Source organism: Grampus griseus, assembly GCF_964374135.1.
Source record: "Grampus griseus genome assembly, chromosome: 10".
Classification (NCBI taxonomy): domain Eukaryota; kingdom Metazoa; phylum Chordata; class Mammalia; order Artiodactyla; family Delphinidae; genus Grampus; species Grampus griseus.
The window spans coordinates 96543210-96563678 of record NC_139004.1 but is presented as its reverse complement, the minus strand read 5'-3'; the positions used below and the strand labels follow the sequence as shown (position 1 = coordinate 96563678).

Below are 20469 nucleotides of genomic sequence, written 5' to 3'. Positions count from 1 at the left end.
CTCCCCTATTACTCCATGGAGAGTTTTATCAGGAGAGCAACACAGGGAGAGCTGTGCTTCAAGAGACCTTCTCTGGGCTTCACGCCTCTGTCTGTAAAACCAGAGGCTGCGCCAGGAGTCATGCAGGTCCCCTGCAGCTCTAAGGTTCTGATATCAAAGCCTTTTCCGACTTTCCAAGCCCCTTCTCCTCCCTGCCCAACCCCCTTTGATTTTTCTGCCACTCAGTGCTGTGCTGAGCCTGGAACCACTCCCAGGGGACAGTCTTCTGAATGAAGTCTGTGCCTTGTGAGCAATTGTTTTATTTATTTATTTATTTCCCCCTCCTTTTGAAATCTTCCAGGAGAAAAACCAAATCTGTGCTGGCTCCAAGGAAGAGCAAGTTGGAAGGGAGTTAGAGATAAGGAGATGGGTAGTCAAATCCCTGCAGGGTTCTACAGCACCAGCAGGCTGCAGTCCGGCTCCTGCCAGGGCATTTCCTGCTAGAAAGACTTGACTCTGAGCCGTCCAAGCTGCTAGAGCCTCCAGCTGCTTGTGTGAACTGGGGGAGGTTTCTCTGCTCCTTCCAAATCATCTCCTGTCAGCACAGTGTGATTTATGAGATTTTCCTCTAAAATATGAGAACATTGGCTCCTGATCATGCCCTATAATGGAGGAAGGCAGTGGCTGCAGCATTTTTGATAAATAATATCTCTTTAGCCCACCGTCTTGTTACAAAAAGGATACAGGAAGTTGAATACACAACTTCTTGTGTATTGAACACAAGAAGTTAGATTCAAGTCTTTTAAAGCAAGTAGTATGGCCTCAGTTAAGTGAGGAGTTGGGAGGGTCATTGCTCCCATCTGAAGGAACTGGGCTTGATTTTTAGCTTAATTGCCACACATCAGCTGTTATGACCAGAGACTGCTTACCTCTGAGCCTCCACTTCCTCATCTATGGGGAAAAAGTGGGGGAATACTAGTAGCACCCACCTTAGAGGGGGTGCTATACAGATTCTGTGAGATAAATATCCAAAGAACTCAGCGTCAGGCGTGGAACACATGATGTGCTCTGTAAGTGCTCACAATAATTATTAAGGTTATTATGAGTCCTAAATAGTGGATGGTCTACAAGTAATTTTAAAAATATTTAGGGACTTCTCTGGTGGTCCAGTGGTTAAGACTTCGCCTTCCAATGCAGTGGGTGCGGGTTCGATCCCTGGTTGGGGAGCTAAGATCCCACATGCCTCCGGGCCAAAAAGCCAAAACATAAAAACAGAAGCAATATTGTAACAAATTCAGTAAAGACTTTAAAAATGGTTCCCATCAAAAAAAAATATTTAGAAAGCATTTTTGTAACTATGTGTTGATATGGCAGGGTTTGCACTTGTGGAGTGAAGGCATCTCAATCCAATTTAACAAGTAGGCTGTGTCAAGGAGTGCCCGCGTAGATTGTTACAGTTCACAGAACAAAATGTGACCTTGGACAAGTTCCTGATTGGTTCACACAGAAGCCTTGGTTTCTTCATCTGTAAAAATGGATAATAATAATATCCATGTCTGGTGTGGGAATAGTGTATGTGTGGTGTGTGTGAATGTGTGTGGTGTATGTGTGTGAGTGTGCATGTGGACATGTGTGGTGTGTGTGTGGTATGTGGTGTGTTTGTAGTGTGTGTGTGGTGGTTGTGGTGTATGTGTGGTATATGAGTTTGTGTGGTATATGTATGTGGTTTGTGTATGGTGTGTGTATCTGTGGTGGGTTGTGTGTGGTGTGTGTAAACGCGTGCATGGTGAGTGTGTGCGTTTTGTGTGAGTGTGTGGCGTGTGTTGTATGTGTGTCTGGTGTATGTGTGGTGTGTGTATGGTGCTTGTGTGGTGTGTGTGTGTGTGTGTGTGTGTGTTGGGTGAGATTCCCATAATCACAGCAATTGATGTCCTTGGGTAAATGCACTTGGTAAAGGCAAATAGTAATTTGCTATACAGATACTGACATACCATGTGTGCTGGGAGAATCCACTGTTAGAACTTAAATTTCATTCGGGGAGCTAAGGCGATATGACGCGCATACATGAAGAATTAAAAAAATAGTACAAGGCGGTCTGAGACTAATTGCAAGTACCAAGGGAGTTCATAGGAGGGTCATGAGGGCTGAGCTGTCCAGGACTTCCTGGGAGGAGCAGAGCTTGGGCTCTAAAGCACTGGTTTTAAAACTTTTTTGCTTGCCTACCCTCTAAATGAACTTTGGGGGAAAAAATCTCTTTTGCCCCACACATTTTAACTTGACATCTGAAATGTTTCATTAGAAGTTTAAATAGTTACAAAGGATATCATTTCTGCCGTGTTGTAAATATTGACCTCTTAGAGCAAAATTACCCTACTCTCTTAAATGTATCAAATGGAAACTAAATAACAGCAATTTTTAGTTTGCCTTTTTATTGAAGTATCACTTATAAACAGTAGAATGCCCAGATCTTAAGTGTGCAGCTCAGTTCATTTTTACCAGTGTGCCTACCACCCAGATCAAGGTGTAACCTTGATAGTCTATCTCCAGCATTCCAGAATGTACCCTCACATCCCCTCTCAGTCAGTATCCCCCAAAGGTGATCATTTCTCTGACCTCTATCACCATAAACTATTTTTGCATGATCTCATTTTTTCTTCCTTCTTTCCATCAACATAAGGAGAGTTAAGCAGGTAGCAAGCAGTAGTTCATTTTTTCCTTATCGTATAGTATTCCATTGAATGAATATCTCACATTTAAAAAATCTTACCTACTCTTTGCATAAATTTACTTTACTATTTTAAGAGTGACAAGCATTTTGAAATAAATTGCCCTACTGAAAAAAAAATCTTATCTACTCTTAATGGACATTTTGGGTTGTTTCTAATATTTAGCTATAAATCTTCTATGAGTATTTTTCCATATTTTTTTGTAGACATAAACACTGATTTCTTTGGGGTATGATCCATGAGTGGAATTACCAGGTGATAAGATAAATACCACAATATATTGGTATCCACCACCACTCATCAAAAATGACCTATACAAGGCAGAAATTTTACGTTTACATTGTTCCTGTCTTTACCTTCTTGAGCTCATAATTTCCTTCTACTTCCTTCACAGAATTTTATTGTAATATATTTTTATGCTTGAACTTTTTTATTTTTTTACTTATTATTTATTTATTTTATTTCTTTTTTGGCTGTGTCAGGTCTTAGTTGCGGCACGTGGGCTCTCTCTTTGAGGCACACAAGCTCAGTAGTTGTGGCGCACGGGCTTAGTTGCCCCGTGACATGTGGGATCTTAATTCCCTGACCAGGGATCGAACCCGCGTCCCCTGCATTGTAAGGCAGATTCTTTACCACTGGACCACCAGGGAAGTCCCTGAACTTTTTTATTGATTGCTCTATTCTTTTTGCCCAAAATATGTATTTAAATTGAAATGGACCTTTAAAAAAAATTCCTTTGGCCATAAAACCCTAAGTATCTTTATTTCAGATTGATTTATCATACAGTTCATCAAAATAATATCAATGTTTTATAATTTGATAAATACTAAAAATAAAAAGTAAGACAGTATGGGAAATACTTCTCATAATGATGTGGATGAATGGTTGATGGCTTTAAGGTGCATAAGGACCATCCAGGGATCTTGTTAAAATGCAGATTGTGATTCAGGAGGTCTGGGTTGGGACCTGAGGTTCTGTGTTTCTAATAAGTCTATGGGTGATGCTAATGCTACTGGTCCATGGACCACACTTTGAGGAGCGAGGATTTATGAACTAGGTTAAAGAAGATTTGCGAGCACCAACATTCTAAATCGTCCTCAAAGTCTGTCTTGACACTTTGGGGCACTGCACCATAGCCAGATTCTGGACGACGGAGAAGTTAGTCTTTCTTCTGCAAAGAGAGAGGACGGTTGTAAAGAGTGAGGTGGGAAAGGAGAGATGCTGAGGCACATTCTCAGGCAGAGGAGGAAAGAGTGGGAATGGAAACAGGATCTCAAACCGATTCCTTTGTAACACTTCCTACCTGTGCACCCCTTGGGAAGGCTTCGAGTGCCCCAGAGTAGGGCTGCCCCCTTTGAAGACCATTTCTCCAAAGGATGCTAAGATGGTGCTGGCCACCTTTTCAGACAGGAGGCCCATTTCTGCAGGAGGAATTGGACATCTCAGGGACTGGTTTGGATTGCTTGGAGAGTCCACTGGGGGTAAATCCAGAGAAATGAAGTTTGGGGCCAGGTGATGGGTGGCCTTGAATTCTGTGCTAATGAGTTGGACGTAATACTCAGCCAGAGCGGGGGTGCCTTGGGCAGTTTTGAGCAGGGAGTTGGTGTGAGCATAGTGTGGGGAGACTGATCTCTTGAGCAGCTCGTGGGATGGCAGGGAAGGGGTTAATGCATGGAGATGGCAGCAGTGGCAGAACCACTGGGATCTGGCTGTGATTTTTATCTCTAGCCCCTGCTTATGAACTTTTGCTCTGGTTGCACAGACCTGATTTGCTCTGTCAGGATTTCCTGAAGTCTGGGCTACATACCTGAGATGTTGATGCAATGGAATTCAAGGTGATTCAGAGTAGAACACAGGCATGGCCTTAAATAACCCTGAAACCTAAGAGTGAATAACACTGAAACGCTTAGCCCTCGCTCAGTCCTGACTATACCTGGAGAAAGTCTGTCTTTAACTCCTCTCATGCTCCTGTATTCCTCTTGTTGATGGAGATCGAGCAGTTTAGGCTTAGGGCGTTTGATAGCAGTAGTCTTTAGAGAGAATTTTACAAAGTTTCTGTTTTTGTTGAATAAATTTTCTGTGTATCAGGGTGGCAAGTCGTTCTAGTTTTACACTTGTCATAATGACATAAAACTGTAAGTTCTTTCCAGTAAGAAAAATGAGCAAATTTACTAGATCATACAGAAGAAATAATAATGCTGGTCGTGTGTGGATATGGCAAAAATCGTGGTGGTGACGTGCAATGATTCAACTTTGGAAAACACTGGGTTACACCATGGCCAAAACTGGCATTTGCCAAATCGTCCTGCCAATGTCTGGAGAGGCTCTGGGTGGCAGATGGTATTGCAGTGCCTGGGCCACTGGCATTGGGTCGACTGGGTGGGTCCCTCTGCTCTCCCCACCATCGCCTAACAGCCTGCTCCTGCCTCTGTCCGCAGAGATCCGCACGCAGCTGGTGGAGCAGTTCAAGTGCTTGGAGCAGCAGTCTGAGTCGAGGCTGCAGCTGCTCCAGGACCTCCAGGAGTTTTTCCGCCGGAAAGCCGAGATCGAGCTTGAGTACTCCCGCAGCCTGGAGAAACTGGCTGAGCGCTTCTCCTCCAAGATCCGCAGCTCCCGGGAGCACCAGTTCAAGTGAGAAGGGGCCAGGGGTCTGGGGCGGTGGGAGGCAGTGCTGGGGCTGAAGCAGAAATGAGGCAAGGACTCACTGGGGGCAAATGGTGTGCGTCTAGGGCCCGGGGTCTGCAGGTGACTTCCAACTCCAAGCCTCAGTCTTCCTCAGCGTAAAGTGAAGCTAGAAATAGTTGCTACCCATAAAGATGCTGAAGGGAATACACAAGGGACCCAAGAGAAGTGCTTGTCACAGAGAGTTAAGTGCTCAATAAATTGTTCTGCTGTGATTATCCCACCAAGCACCAGGCTCTGCGCTGTCTTCCATTTGGGCCAAGGTGACAGCCTACCTCCTTTCAGGACATCCTGACTCTCCCCAGTTCTCTTTTATCTGGGAGTGAGCCAGCCCATGTCTGCATTCCTTCAGCACAATGGCCTCAGAATTTCTTCCCTGTGAAACAGATGCTCAAAGCATTCCCCTTCCTTCCTCCCCTGGAGGACGGTGCCAGGCTTAGTTGCTGCCTTAGTTGCTTATTTACCTACACATACCCTCCAGGGCCTAATTTCTCATACCCCAAGCTCTGATTTCGAGGAGGAAGGGAGGCTTGGTCCTCTTGGGCACGTCCCTGGCTGAGTTCTCCAGCTGCAAATGCCCCTAGCTCAGAACCCGCGGTGCCAGCCGCCAAGTGTGGGCAGGAGCCACGACCTCACCGGGATGCGTCCTCCTACACCTGTCTCCCCCTCCGCCGTACTCCCTGGAGGTCCCCCTCCCCTGTGGGTCATCTCTCCAGTGAATGGCCCTCAACCCCAGGAGACCAGAGACTTGTTTCATCCTGCCTGCCCCGTTCTTCTTTCCCCTGGGTTCGATCTCTTTTTTTCTCTCTACGTAGCTTTAAATTGTGGTAAAATACACATAACATAAAGTTTACCATCTTAAATATATATATATATATTTTTGCTGTACGCGGGCCTCTCACTGCTGTGGCCTCTCCCGTTGTGGAGCACAGGCTCCAGACGCGCAGGCTCAGCGGCCATGGCTCATGGGCCCAGCCGCTCCGCGGCATGTGGGAAATTCCCGGACCGGGGCATGAACCCGTGTCCCCTGCATCGGCAGGCAGACTCTCAACCACTGCGCCACCAGGGAAGCCCTTAAATATTTTAAAATGTACAGGAGTGTGGCATTAAGTACATTCACACTGTTGTGCAACCATCACCCCCATCCTTCCCCAGAACCCTTGCTTCATCTTACAAGTGTGAAACTCTGCACCCTGTAAATAATGCCCCATTTCCCTCTCCCCCCGCCCTGGCACCCACCATTCTACTGTCTATCTCTATGAGTCTGACTGCTCTACGGACCTCATATTAGTGGAATCATACAGTATTTGTCCTTTTGTGACTGGCTTATTCCACTTCGCCTAATGTCCGCAAGGTATACCCATGTTGTCACATGTGTCAGAATGTCCTTCCTTTTTAAGGCTGAATGATACTCCATTGTGTGTATAGACCACCCTTTGTTTAGTTGCGTCCACCTTGCTCTCTCTGTCTTTTGCATTCTGCTCCGGCCAGGGAGTGCTGTTCCTTTAAGCTCCCCTCAACATCTCCCTAAATCGGTGCCTCAGCATTTGAACACTCACTATTGTGCCTTCTTCCCTTGACATTTGGGGAGAAGAAATTGCTTTATTAAAGGGCAAAAATGTATTACACTTTTGCAAATACCATGCATGTTTTTCCACCCAATCTCATCTATTCAAACTTTCACTGCAGGAGGATGCTTCTGTTAATAACTTCCTCCCAGGCACTATCTGGGCCCTTTCATACATAATCTTGTTTTTCTGATATATTTTTTGGAGAAAGGGTGTGCTTTTTTAAATGATAAAAGTAAAATACTCATTGTATACCATTTAGAAAATGTAGAAAAGTAGAAGAAAAAAAAAATCAGTCGCAGTCCCATGACTCAGAAGCTCACATTTTGTGCCTTTTCTTGCCTGCCTTTTGATAATAAAAACAACAGCGATGATTTATTGAGCACATTAACTGAGTACTTACTCTGAGCTGGATGGGTATTACTACCCCATCTTAGAGATGAGGACAGCGAAGCTCTGACTGAGTGGCTTGTACAAACATGTCTGTGGGCCAATTATTGGAAAGTGACAGATTTGAACCTTTGCTCTCATTCTGCCTCCTTGGCCTGAGATAAGAAAGGGCCTGCGTGTGGTCTGAGAACAGCCATGGACTCTGAACACTCCCCTAAAACCACAGACACACTGCAGAAACCCACGTCTCTGGCTGCGCTGTCATGGGAGCCATCCAGGCTGTGTGATCCGGCTGGAGCTCAGCTCCTGCCCCTCTCCTTCCTCTTGGTTTGAAATCAGCTCTCTTCCCGTTCTCGGTGTGAACATGGTGGAGAGGAGGGAGGCGGGGCACTGGGGGAGCATGGGCGGGCATCCCCTCTTCCCTTGCATTGCCTGTAATAAGCTCAGTCAGCCCCTCATGGCTTCATTAACCGAGGCCACCAGACAGAACAGGAGCCCCAGCTGGCAGTCCGGCCAAGCAGGCCGCTGGACACGCTCTGAAAATGTCTAATTAGGGTGTGGCCCTGGCCAGTGCAGCTGCTGCAGGCCCTCTGCATGAGGCTAATGCTTTGGCATTGCCCCCGATGGCTTTTGGAAGCAGGAGTCTCCAGGGGATGCCTGGACTTGCCCTTTGACCCCAGGGCCAACCAGCCTGACCTCTGGCTGCTTCTTCTTTGGAGCTCAGTGCACAGGGTCTGTGCTGTGCTCTGTCCTGGCTGTCCAGAGAAGCCTTGTCCTGCTGTCTTGTAGATCCTTTATTAAGAGGGTCCACCTATCTGCCAGGTACCCTCTCAGGGTATGGGTCTGGTCATTTTATTCCTACTACACTGGGCCCCCTCGGGGCAGAGGTGGGGCCTTTGTAAGTGAGCAGGAGGAAGGGAGGAAGAAAGGGAGGGAGGGGATTTACTTGGTCTATGAAGTTCACTATGGCTGAGAGATTTGGTTCAGAGAGGGAATTAATTTGCCCGAGATCTCACAGCAAATCAGTGGCAAAACTGGGATGGGCACTGCCTTAGTCCACTTGGGCTTCTATAACAAAGTACCACGGACCGGTGGCTTGTAAACAGACATGTTTTTCCTCACACTTCCGGAGGCTGGAAGCCTGAGATCAGGGTGCCGACGTGGTGAGGTTCCGGTGAACGCCCTCCTGTGGCTTGCGGACACCTGATTCTCCTTGTGTCCTCCCACAGTGAGAGGAACAGAGAGAGGAAGCAAGCTCTAGAGACTCTTACAAAGGCACTAATCCCATCATGAGGGCTCCCTTCCTCTCGCCCTTATCTATTCCTAATTTCCTGCCAAAGGCCCCATGTCCCAACAACATCACATTGGGAGTAGGGTGTCAACATATGACTTCTGGGGCAACACAAACATTCAGTCCATAACAGGAACTCACATCTCTTGACTCCAAGTCCATTGCTCCTCCTTTTGCTCCATGGGCTCCGTCTCTCTACGGCTCCAGCTGCTCCCTCTCCACCTGGGCAGCTGAAAAATTTACAGCTGCCCAGGAGGTACCCAGGAGGAGTCTGGGCTAGACTAACCCAGACTGAGTTCCATGTGGCACCTGATTCAAAGAAAGGCTCAGCTGGTGGCCCTGACAGTTTACCTGGGGCAGGTTGAACATTCAGAGAAAAACATTATCACGTGTGTCTTTTCTACCGTCACATATTTCTATTCTAACACTTTTTTCAAAGCACTCTGACGTCTTTGCTCTCTTACAATCCTGATGATAACCCAGGGATGCAGAGAGGGAGCCAGTGGTTTTATCTCAAGCCAACTGAGTGCCAGGCAAGCTGAGTGGGATTTTACAAAGGACACATCGTGAGCTGTTGAGTGAGAAAACCCAGGGCTCCTGGCTTCCAGCTCAGGCATCTCTCTCCGAAAAGCCATGTGGGCCATCATATTTGAAATGTGTATATTGAGGACCTCTTATTTTCTTAGACCGTGCTTCATGATGAAGACACAGGTTAATGAGACACTGCCCCTCCTCTCCCTCTCTCTCTCTCTCTCTCTCTCTCTCTCTCTCTCTCTCTCTCTCTCTCTCTCTCGCACGTGGCGTGGGGGATGTCCTCCATAGGTGGTGTGCTTGGGGCAGGCACCCAGTCCCTGAGGCCCTGTTCTTTGAACCCTGCCACCTGCTTGTTCTTTAGGCCTCAGCGTTTAGATGTCACTTCCTCTGCAAAGCTTCCTTGAGTCTGACCTGGTGCCTTCCTGTGTGTGCCCACAATATTCTGCACTTGTTGATTCGCTTATTCAGTAGGTATTTATCGAGCACCTACCACGTGCCTGGCCCTGGCTTACAGTGGCAAACAAGACAGACTTGGTTCCTGCTGTCGTGGAATTTACCACCTAGTGGAGGAGAGAGATGCAAATCAAACATAGAAAACAAATAAACGAATCCAATGATTGCTGGGATGGAACAATTGCTAGGGTCTGGGTTGGAGGGTCTAAGACAGCTTCCCCCACGTTCCCTGGCACTTTGGTGAAGACAGCTGTAAGGCTGGGCTCAGCTGGGCTGCCTCCCTCTCCACATGGGGCCAGGGCCTCACTTCAGTCGTGGGAGCTCAGGGCACCGAGGTGGCAGGAGGGCAATCCGCAGTCTTCTTGGACCCCACCTCCAGCCCCTGCCGAGATTCTCTTGATCAGAGTGGTCTCAGCTCTAGCTCAAGGGAGGGAAAATAAAGCCTTCCTCTCACTGGAGGACTGTCAAAGGATTCGCAGCCCTCTTGAATCCTCCGCACTGAGCTAAAACGGCAGCCAGGGAAGGCTTCTGGAGGAAGTGGCATTTAAGCAGAGACCCGAGGGGTGAGAAGGAGCAGCCGTGGGGACAGTGTGAGGGGAAGAGAGACCAATGGGGCTGGAACTGGTGGTGAGGAGAGCCATAGCCATCCTCAGTAGGAGTAGCATGATCTGATTTCCATTTTTGAAAGATCACCCTGGATTGGAGGGGACAAGAGTGGAGCTGAGCAGACTAGCAGGGTGATGGGAGTATAGCTCTCCAGGCAGGGGTGACGAGGGCCTGGGTGATAGCAGAGCTGACAGAGAGTGGACAGGTGCTGGGAAATCTGTCAGAGGCAGAATTGAGGAAAAGAGAAGAATCTGTTATGGACTTGAGATGAAGGGACTTGAGAAGGGCCTAAGGCAAAAGCTGCCACCCTGTGTTGTAGTCACCTTTTTTCCTTGTCTGTCCCTCTTTTGACGACTGGGCTGCCAGCTCTGAGATGGAAGAGGGGGTGGCTGTTGACTTGGGGTCCCTAGCACCTGGCACCAGGTTTGGCATATGGTTGGTCCTCACTGAATGTTTGTTGAATGAATGAATGAAGGTCAGGTGGTAATTAATGTGACTCTGGGCTGGGGGTGGTTGGGGGCAGGGAAGGGGACATTTGTGGCTGCAGTAGGAGCTTGGGGAGGCCATCTGGGTGAAGGCAAAGGTACCACCAGTTGTGGTACCTGGCACAGGCACAGGGTTGCTGAGAGGACAGTCCTTCATTGGGGAGTCGGGAACGCAGAAGTTGAGCTCTAGTTTAGAGTGTGGTCTTGACCAGCAGCTTCAGCGTCCCCATCCCGGGGGAACTTGTCAGAAGAGCAAAGGCTCTGGCCTCCCCTCAGACCCACTGAATGAGAAACTCTGGGGGGTGGGGGTGGGCAGCAATTTGTATTTTAACAAGCCCTCCAGGGGATTCTGATGGCCATTCACTGCTGAAGAGTTGCCCAGGATGATGACTTTCTAGGTGATAAATTGTTTACAATTCACTTTCAGGTTGTGCTGGCTTTCCAGACCCCTCCTCTCCCCCAGCATAAAATTCATGATCCACTGCCCTTTTGCAGCCGGGCCAGATGCGCTGGCCTTTTCCTTTTTGAGGCTGGGAGCCTGTCCTGAGCAGGAATGTGCTGGGGAGGGCGGCACACGGGGACCTTAAGACCTGCCTCTGGGGGTAGAGGGGTGTCCTGCGAACAAATTTGGTAGGTCTAGGCAGCCAGAGGTTTCCTGGAACTAAGATTTCTTCTTCCTCCAGAGAAGTGTTTTCTGAAACTCCAACACCTTGAGCTGTCCAGCTGTGGAGGCTGGTGGTGGGGCGTGCGGGAGAAGGCAAAGAGAGCGAGAATGAGTGGAGGTGGGAAAGACTGCCACTCTGTGCCTCCCCTTAGAGATTCCCCATGAAAGGCTCTGAGAGGTTTTACAATAAATAAGCCTGTTGACTTCTTTCTGAAGGCTGTTTGACCACAGGATTCTCCCTCTCTCAGGATGTTTATTAATTTTTTACCAAACAAGCGCTCCTTGGGACCCAGTTTAAAAAGCTCTGTTGAGACAAACTCTGGATTCCCCTCTGGAATGTTCACGCTACATGCAAATAGTGTGGGAGATGACACAGCCCCCTTCTTAGAATTCTGACTCCCTCCGTTTTTGACACCCCTGACCTTCCGGGGATATACCTGCTAAAAATGCTCCCTCCAGAAGTCTAAGTGTTGGTTGCTGCTATTTGGACAGCTGTGAAAAAAAAACAACAGGGAATTCTATTCAAACATGTTTAAACTGTGGAAAGTCAGAGTGTGGAAGGAGCTGGGAGGTGCTTGGCCAGTCAGTGAATAATGCTTAATATTCTCTGCACAGGAGGTTTGGAGCATCTCTTAGCTTCACGGAGCAGTTGAGAGGGAGGATTCAGTGAGCAGCTAAGTTGATTGCCAAGAAAATGCTTCTTTGGGGGGATGAAACATCACAGACTTTTTGTTTCCACAGATGTAGCATTTCCCTAAAAAGATGCTATAATTTAGACTTAGCCTTCCAGGTGAATCCTAAGGATAGAAGCACTTTTCTAGTGAGTAAAATGTGCAAAGGATTCATAATGAAAAGGTTTGCTCAGACCGAGGTGGGGATAATGGGGGAGGTCCTCCAGGTGGCGAATCGCATTTCCATTCATAGCTGCTGCTGTTACTATGGCTACCATCGCACCAGTGATGGCTTTCCAGTAATGCTGTCCAGAGCTGGTATTCTCCTAGGACAGGTTGCCAGCCGACTCTTTCCTGGTGGCTCTGTGTCTGTGCTGTGTAGGTTGTTTAATCTTTCAAATTCCCCCCATATCCATATTACCATACGCCCGGTGCCCTATAGATGTTTGACATGGATCGTGTCATTTAACCTTCATGGTAAACGTTGTGACCTTTGAGGCAGGTACTATCTCTGTCTTTCTAGTTGAAAACATTGAGGTTTTGTGAAATTAAGTAATTTGTCCAGAGGGACACAGCTAGAACAGGTAACTGGCAGAACTAGGATTTTTTTTAATATTTTAATTTTATTGGAGTATAGTTGATTTACAATGTTGTTTTAATTTCAGGTGTACAGCAAAGTGATTCAGTTATACATATACATATATTCATTCTTTTTTAGATTATTTTCTCATATAGGTTGTCACAGAATGTTGGGTAGAGTTCCCTGTGCTATACAGTAGGTCCTTGTTGGTTCTCTATCTTATATATAGTAGTGTGTGTGCGTTCATCCCAAGCTCCTGATGCAACTAACCCTCCCCCCGACGTTTCCCCTTTGGTAACCATAAGTTTGTTTTCGATGTCTGTAAGTCTGCTTCTGTTTTGTAAAAGAGTTCATTTGTATCTTTTTTTAAAAAATTAGATTCCACATATGGGTGATATCATATGATGTTTGTCTTTCTCTGTCTGACTTACTTCACTTACTGTGATAATCTAGGATTCTAATCTTGGTTTAACTGGCTCCAAAGTGCAAAATTTCTTCTAGCTGCATGCCTCTCGGTGTGTCCCCTCACCTCTCTGGGCTGGTTTCGTGTTCCCGGAGAGTCAGCCATCAGACCACATCCTCCTCGTGTGGGCGTCAGAGGGCTCCTTCTGCTGGTCAGCTCATGCTCATCTCCCCAGGGCCAGCTCAGGGCTCACCTCCTCTGCGAAGTCCCTGCTGCAGGTCCCAGGTTCGCAGTCACTGCTCCTCCCCTGGCCTGCCATGGTGATCTGTATGTCACTCTCCTGGGGCTCGGGTCAGATTATCAAGGAATGATCCAATTCATACGTCTCGTTCTCCCACCTCAGTCTGCCAGCTGCTTGACGGCAAGGCGCCATTTCTAGTCCCTCTGTCTCTCTGACATACAATAGAAGCTCTATCAAAGTTTTTTGAATGAATAACTGAAAAGACCAAGATACTACTGAATACTTTCTTCAAATACTTGAAGGAAATAGACTTGTGGGGATGCTGAAGGAGAGAAGTGAGGTCCAAGGATAGCATTTTCAGAAAAGCAGACTTTAACTTAACCTTGAGAACGTTCCAGTAGCCAGAGCTGTCCAGCAAGAAAAGGGCTGCCTTGGGAGGTGTGAGTGCCCAATCCATGGAGGTGTGTACACAACACAGTTGGGTGTTTTAGGGGCACATTGTGAAGGCTTGTCAGACCGGATCAGTGTTCCTCAGAATGAGGGAGGGATCATCGATAGCATGTGTGCCATAAATAGTGACTGATCTTTTCAGTTCTCTTTCAGTCTTTGTGGTTATAGTTTGGTTCTAGTGTGTTGCTAACACCTCTCTAACCCTCCATTTAACAAACAGACAGCAGATCTTGGGTATCAGCCTCTGCCTAGGATTCAGTGATACTGTTTGGAACTTACTTTTTTCCAGTAACCTTCTATTTAGGGCAAGTAAAGCTGGTTTTTAAATTTTTATTTTAACTAAGACTAGGGAGAGTCCTTTTTGTAAATAAATCCATTTAAGTAAAAAGAGACACTCGACAGGGAGGTATGAAGTATGGTGGTGTGCAGGATGGCAGAAATCCTGAAGCCAACATGAGATACCCCAAGGGCCCCTGCCAGCTCCTCCTGGAAAGTGAACATCTTTCATCTCCACCCTCTTCATCCCCCCACCTTTGTTTTCATTGCTGGGAGGGATTTTAAGGCAGGAGGGTCAGCCCCTTGAGTGGTCTTTGCAATGGCTACAGCCCCTTATCCTCCTTCCAGTTTTTCCTTCTGGGGCCTCTCCAGATCCTACACCCAGTTTCCTGGAATCCTCAGAGACTGTAATCAGCAACTTCCAAAGTATTAATATTAAGCAGGACGTGATTTATTTATATTTGGATATGCTTGATACACATAGATATGTGTATATCATTTGAATTTTATTCTAAAAATGAAAATAGAAGTTGTAATAAAGATAAAATAGATGTTGTTGTAATTAGCAAGCAGTGATATGCAGGGGTTTAGTTTTGACTCAGTTCCATTAGGCAAAGAGGACAATAATGATCTTCCAAGATTATACAGCACCTTACACTTTGCAGAGTGCCTTCCTAGCCTTTAGCTGCTTAAATCCTCCCAAGAGTCCTGGTGGGCTGAGGGAGTCAGGGAAGGTGTCATCATCCCCATCTGACAGGCAGAGGACCTGAAGGCCAGACAGGGTGGGCCTGGCTTAGGATCCCCGCTGGCTGGTGAAAGAACTGACCGGAGGAACTGTGGGTCAGCGCCCTTCCTCTGCCGGGTGCTGCACGTACCACGTGATGCACCCATTTTGCAGGTGGATAAACCAAGGCAAAAGTTCTCACAGGGAAAGAGAAGATGAGGTTGGCCAGACGTTGCCTAATGAGGCAGGAATTTTTGTTCCAGTACCAAGAATACATTCAGCGAGTCAAAAGGGAGCTCAGGAGTGCTGCTGAACCAGACCCAGTGTGCCATCACTTTGAGGTGTGAGGAGTGATCCTCAGGGTGGAGGGGGCGTCTCCGGACCATTGGCACTGGGCCTTGAAGTACACATAAGGGTTTACTGGGAGAGAAGGTAGTAATGGGAGGAGGAAAACCAACATTTATAGCAAACCTACCATGGGCTGTATGGTCACATACACCAGTCAATGGATTTTCCCAATAGCCAAGTGAGGTGCTGGTGGCAATAATAGTGATGCCAGTAATAATGATTATTACTATTATCAGGCACTGGGTTTGATGCTGAGAGTGTCTTATGAATTACCTCATTTAATCCTTAAAGCACCACTGTGAGGTAGGCGTTATCAACCCTGTTTTACAGATAAAGAAAGAAAAGGTTTGACTAGCTTCCCAGTTCACCCAGCTGGTGAGGAGCAGAACTGGTATTTGAACCCCAGCCTGTGACTCCATAGCACCCAGCATGGGTAAGCAGAACCTGCTTCGGGCAGGTGACCCAGTGGATGTAGTTCTTCCCTTATGGAATGACTGTCTCAGGGCTGGTGTCAGCCAACAGCAGCTTCTAAGTCAGCAGATCTCAGCTTCATGAAGGAGCTGCCCTGCCCTGAAGCCTCACATCCACTGTTTGCCACCCGGTGACTCCCAGGCAAAGCCCCAAATTCTCCCCCCTCACCTGGACAGCTGCTCTGCCTCCCACCTGGCCTTCCCGCCCAGCGATCATATCACTGGACCATTCAAAACCTTCATTCAGCCTTGACCTTCGAAGTCCTTCGTGGCTCCTCCCTTCCTGCCACCTTTTCACCATGCCCTGCATCACTGCTGCCCGAGCCCAAAAGAACTTCTTTCAGCCCCGGAACATCCATGTCTTGTCTGACCTCACAGCTTCACACTCAGCCTTCCGTCTGCCTGCAGCATATGTCTGTCTTTGTGTTTCCCATCCAGCAAACTCTTACTTGTGCTTCAAGCCCACTGCAAATGTTTCTGTGATAACCCATCCACCCTGAGGCAGAATGAGCCGCTCCCTCCCCCACTCCTCTGAGATCCCCTTCCTCACACAGCATAATATAGGAAACGTCTGTTACTCTCCCCTGCTCAGCATCCCTCCCTTCTTCTTTTGATAACAAGACCTAGATTTTCCTCTGGGGAATCATCCCTGAACAATGGTGAGCCTGTGACCAGCATTGTATCCTCTTGGCCACAGAGCTTTAATCTAGCGACCTGCAATCCAGGATTTTTGGTGAAACAGGTCAGGAAAAGCCCTCTTTTTACTGGGATTATTAGCAGTCAGGGTACTTTTGGTTTGAAGAGGGCCTGCCTGAGAGTGAAGCCAGTACAGAGAGAGGAAAGCAGAGCCAAATGATAGAGACCAGGTCCCGCTGACATCCTTTGAGCCCCTGGATGCAGCCATGCCTGCGGGCAACAACCTCCTATTCCTTTACATTTTTTTAATTAAAATTTTTGATCCTGAAAATTTTTCTTCCTCCCATTACTACCATTTTTGTTTAAGCCAGTCTGAAGTAAGTTTTTCCTTCACTTCAACTAAAGGTGTTCTGACCAATGGCCATAAGACTTCTCGGTTTGCCTTAAGTTCAACTACTAGATCGTGAGCCTTCTCAAGGCTCATCCAGTCATCTTTTTAATCCCCTGGGACTGGACGGTGCCTATTAGCACATGGCAGATACTCAAAGGATATTAGAAGAGTGAGTGAATGAGTGAATGAATTAGAGTCTGCCAAGGGCTCCGGAGGGATACAGGGAAATATGAGAGGTGGTTCCTGCCTTCAAGGGGCTTATAGAATAAGTGATGACACAAGCCCACATGTGTGGAGGGCAACTGACGAGTGAGTTAAGCGAGAAGATAAAAAATGTCATCTGGAAGTAACTATACGAGAAGATTGAAATGAGTGGTTCAGACAGAACATTCTGTGGATCTCAGGTGATCCCTGGAGGAAAGGCCTTTGAAGTAGATTTTGCTGCGTGGAGTGAAGAGGGGAAGGCATTCCGAGCGAGTGAATGCACAGATGCGAGGTGGAGATGCATGTGACCCAGGAAGAGTCCTTCCCAGGTTTCAGCAGCCTCACTTTCTTGTCTTTGAAGCTAGATACATAAAAGTGTAGAAAATAGCCATTCACTGTTTCCATTTTTGTGCTTCTTGTTAGGCTTTTCAAATAAATAAGTTGGGGAATTGGGAAAAAAATCCTTTGTCAGGTCACATGTATACATTTGGTTTTGAAATATATGGTTGCTCTTGTCACAGAGGTCTGAAAGGCCCTCACTGGCCACTCCGTCCCTCACGCATCCATTTGATGGCTGAGGCAGTAAAGCCTCAGACAGGTCGAGCCGCAAGCCCAAGAACACACAGCCAATTAGCAGCAGAGCCATGCTCCCCAACTCCCAGTACAATAGACTCAGAAGCCTTGGGGGGCAAAAGATAGGTAAATGAAGAAACCCATTCCTGGCGCAGAGCTTCACCCACTGCCTGGAGCAGAAAGGGGGATGAGGGAGAGGGCTGGGCAGGCAGCAGATTGGGCCTTAAATGGGCTTTAAATGCTGGCGGAGGAGGTTAGACTTTATCCTCTGTGTCGTAGGTCCATTTGCTCCTCTGATGGACCACAGGAAAGATGCCCAAGTGACCATGTAAACTCTCCTCAGACTCCTGATCCACTTGGGGTAGTAGCCTACTAGGGGTTGAATTTTGTCCTCCAAAAATTCACATGTTGAAATCCTAAACCCCCAGTACCTCAGAGTGTGACCTTGTTTGGAAATAGGGTCTTTACAGAGGTAATCAAGTAAAGATGAGGTCATTAGAGTGGGCCCTAATCCAACATGACTGGTGTCCCTATAATATAAAAAAAGGGGAATTTGGACATAGACACACATCCAGGGAAAACATCACGTGAACATGAAGGCAGAGATTGGGGTGATGTGTCTACATGCCACGGATCACCAAAGATGGCTGGAATACCAAAGATGGCCAGCATACCGCCAGAAGCTGAGGGGGGGACACGGAACAGAGTCTCTCTCACAGCCCTTAGAAGGAACCAACCCTGCTGACACCATGATCTCAGACTTCCAGCCTCCAAAACTGAGAGGCAATACATTTCTGCTCTTGAAGTGACCCATCTGTGGTGCTCTGTTACTGAAGACTGGTGTCCAGCAGTACACAGCCCAGATGCTCATTCTGTCCCTCAAGGCCCTGGTCTATGCTGCCTCTGTGGCCTTGTCTCCACCCCTTGGACATCCGCTCTGCCCTCGGGAAGGCGCCCATGCACGCAGAGCCTTCATATCGACTGCTGGGGATGCTCTCCCTTATCCCTAGGCCACTGTACAACCTATGCATTTTTTTGGTCCCACCTCATCCTTCTGGGCACTTTTCACCTATCAGCTGACTGTGTGCCCAGACCTGCCTGACACCAGAGAAACAGTGGTGAAGAGGACAGATGTAAGCTGGAAAGGGGTCAAAGACAGAAACAAAAAGTAAATGAACAGGACGGATGTCAGGCGTGGTAGTGCTGTAATAACGATAAAATGGGGTGGTGTACTAGAGATCCAGGAGCCGCTGGGGGGCAGGGAAGGCCTCAATCAGGAGAAACATCTCAGCTAACGTCTCAGTGACAAGAAGGACCACCTCCATCTTCCCTGGGTGAGGTAAACTCCCCCCCCGCCCCGCTCCGTTATAGACTCAGGAGGCACCATGCATTTCTCTCTCACAGCTCTTATCACCGACGCCATTTCCTATCTACTTACGTGCTTATTTGATTGTCACCTGAGGCCCCTACTGGACTGTAAGTTCCATGAATCAGGGAGCATGACTCACTTTGCTTAGCACTGTCTGGCACAAAACATGGCACCCAGTTAATATTTTCAGAATTAATGATTCATGCTCCCAGCAAGGACAAGGAATTCCAAATCCTGATTGGGGCAACTTAGGTAGCAAGAGGTTAACCATACTTTTTGGGCCCCGGAACTAATTGAGGGAGTGCTTTTCTGAGCTTTGCTGGCAGCTGCCCAAGCAAGCGTAGTGCAAGACCCTGGAATGTCTTGGAAGCGAGTGGGAAGCCAGAGGCAGGGACTCCGCGTCTTGGGGACGGGGTCAGCTGCAGGAGCTCCCCTCCCTCCCAGAGGGACCACCATCCCCGGGCAGTGGATTTGCATTCATCTGCATTTGGATGGGGCTCAACAGGCCTGGAAATGGGTTCTGTTTGCTAAGTGGAATTTTCCGGTGCCCAGCCAGAAGAAGAAGAAGGGAGAAGCTGGCTCACTGCTGATTTCATTTTCCCAACTCACCAGCTTGGCAAGGCCTCGCTCCTCTAGCTGCAGTTGCTTGGATCCTCGTACCCAGCTCCCCTAGCCAAGGAAAGAAAGCTGTGACTCACCAGAAATTTTCGTTGCTGTTTTCTGGCTGTAAAAAGTAAAATACATACACATCTATGTGAAAGTTCTCAATTATACCTTAGCTCAGCAGCTTCCACCTGCTCTGTGGACACAGGGATGCAAGACTGGAAAAGGAGAAAAGCCCTCCAGATGTGCCTTAGAGGACAGAACGCCTGCCCAGGTTCATTTTGGCATCTTCCAGAAGTGTGGCTGCAGCAGGCAAAATGGCTGCTAGCATGGAGAGCTGGATCTCAGGTCAAAGGGGTCCTGTTTTCAAAAGGGACAAGTAACCTCCTGAAAAGAGAAGGCCGGTGTCCAGCTCTGCCATACGTGGCCTGGATGCTTCTTCCTGCGGTCCCGGTACAATCCAGATGGCCCATGGGATGGTGATCAGTGCGCTGGCCGGAGCCCTCGGGACCCCGCACCTGCCCCTCTTCTGCCTTGCTCCCCGGGCTCTAGCCACACTGGCCTTCATTCGGTGCCTTAAATGCACCGAGCTCCCTGCCCCGCAGTGAGCCTTTGCCCATTCTGTTCCCTCTGCCTGGAATCGTTGCCCGCAAGCCCACTCTCCTGGCCCCTTTACCTGCCTCCCCATCTCTTCCTTTAGAGCCTAGCTGAAAGGCCCCTTCCTTAGGGACACTTTAGAGACCCCCGAAATACGGCCAGGTCCCCTCGATATGAGTCCTCATGCACGATGCTCTCCTTTCTGGCACTTTCTGTGGCTGTGACTCCATCCACACGTGCTGAACTCTCTGAGGGTTATGTGTCTCCCCCACTGGACTGTAAGCTCCGTGGAGGCAGGAGCTGTGTCTGTTGCGCTCCATGTCATGTCCCAGGGGACTGGTCCATGTGAAATATGCAATAAGAATGTATCGAGTGGGGGAACTGCTGAATGACCCTGGAGCTTTTTTCTGGTGTTTAACACCAAGGTTGACAATATGGTCTAAGTAGGCAGGCCACAGGGGTTAAGAGACCTGCATATAGTCACACAGGCAGTATGGACTTAGGGGTACCCCTCCCCCCCCAAGTCCAGGTGTCTTTCTGTTTCATCGTGTCTTT

General features: G+C 48.0%; 1 protein-coding gene across 3 annotated transcripts in view; it reads left to right on the top strand.

Moving 5' to 3' along the window:
* SRGAP3 (SLIT-ROBO Rho GTPase activating protein 3) overlaps positions 1-20469 on the top strand; it is a gene marked incomplete at both ends in the record, with an annotated part of 250739 nt that overhangs the window by 110557 nt on the left and 119713 nt on the right. For all 3 annotated transcript variants that reach the window (XM_082663233.1, XM_082663231.1, XM_082663232.1), the window contains one exon: positions 5144-5336. In XM_082663233.1, coding sequence (XP_082519359.1) covers positions 5144-5336 — 193 coding nt within the window. The remainder of the gene's footprint in view (positions 1-5143; positions 5337-20469) is intronic.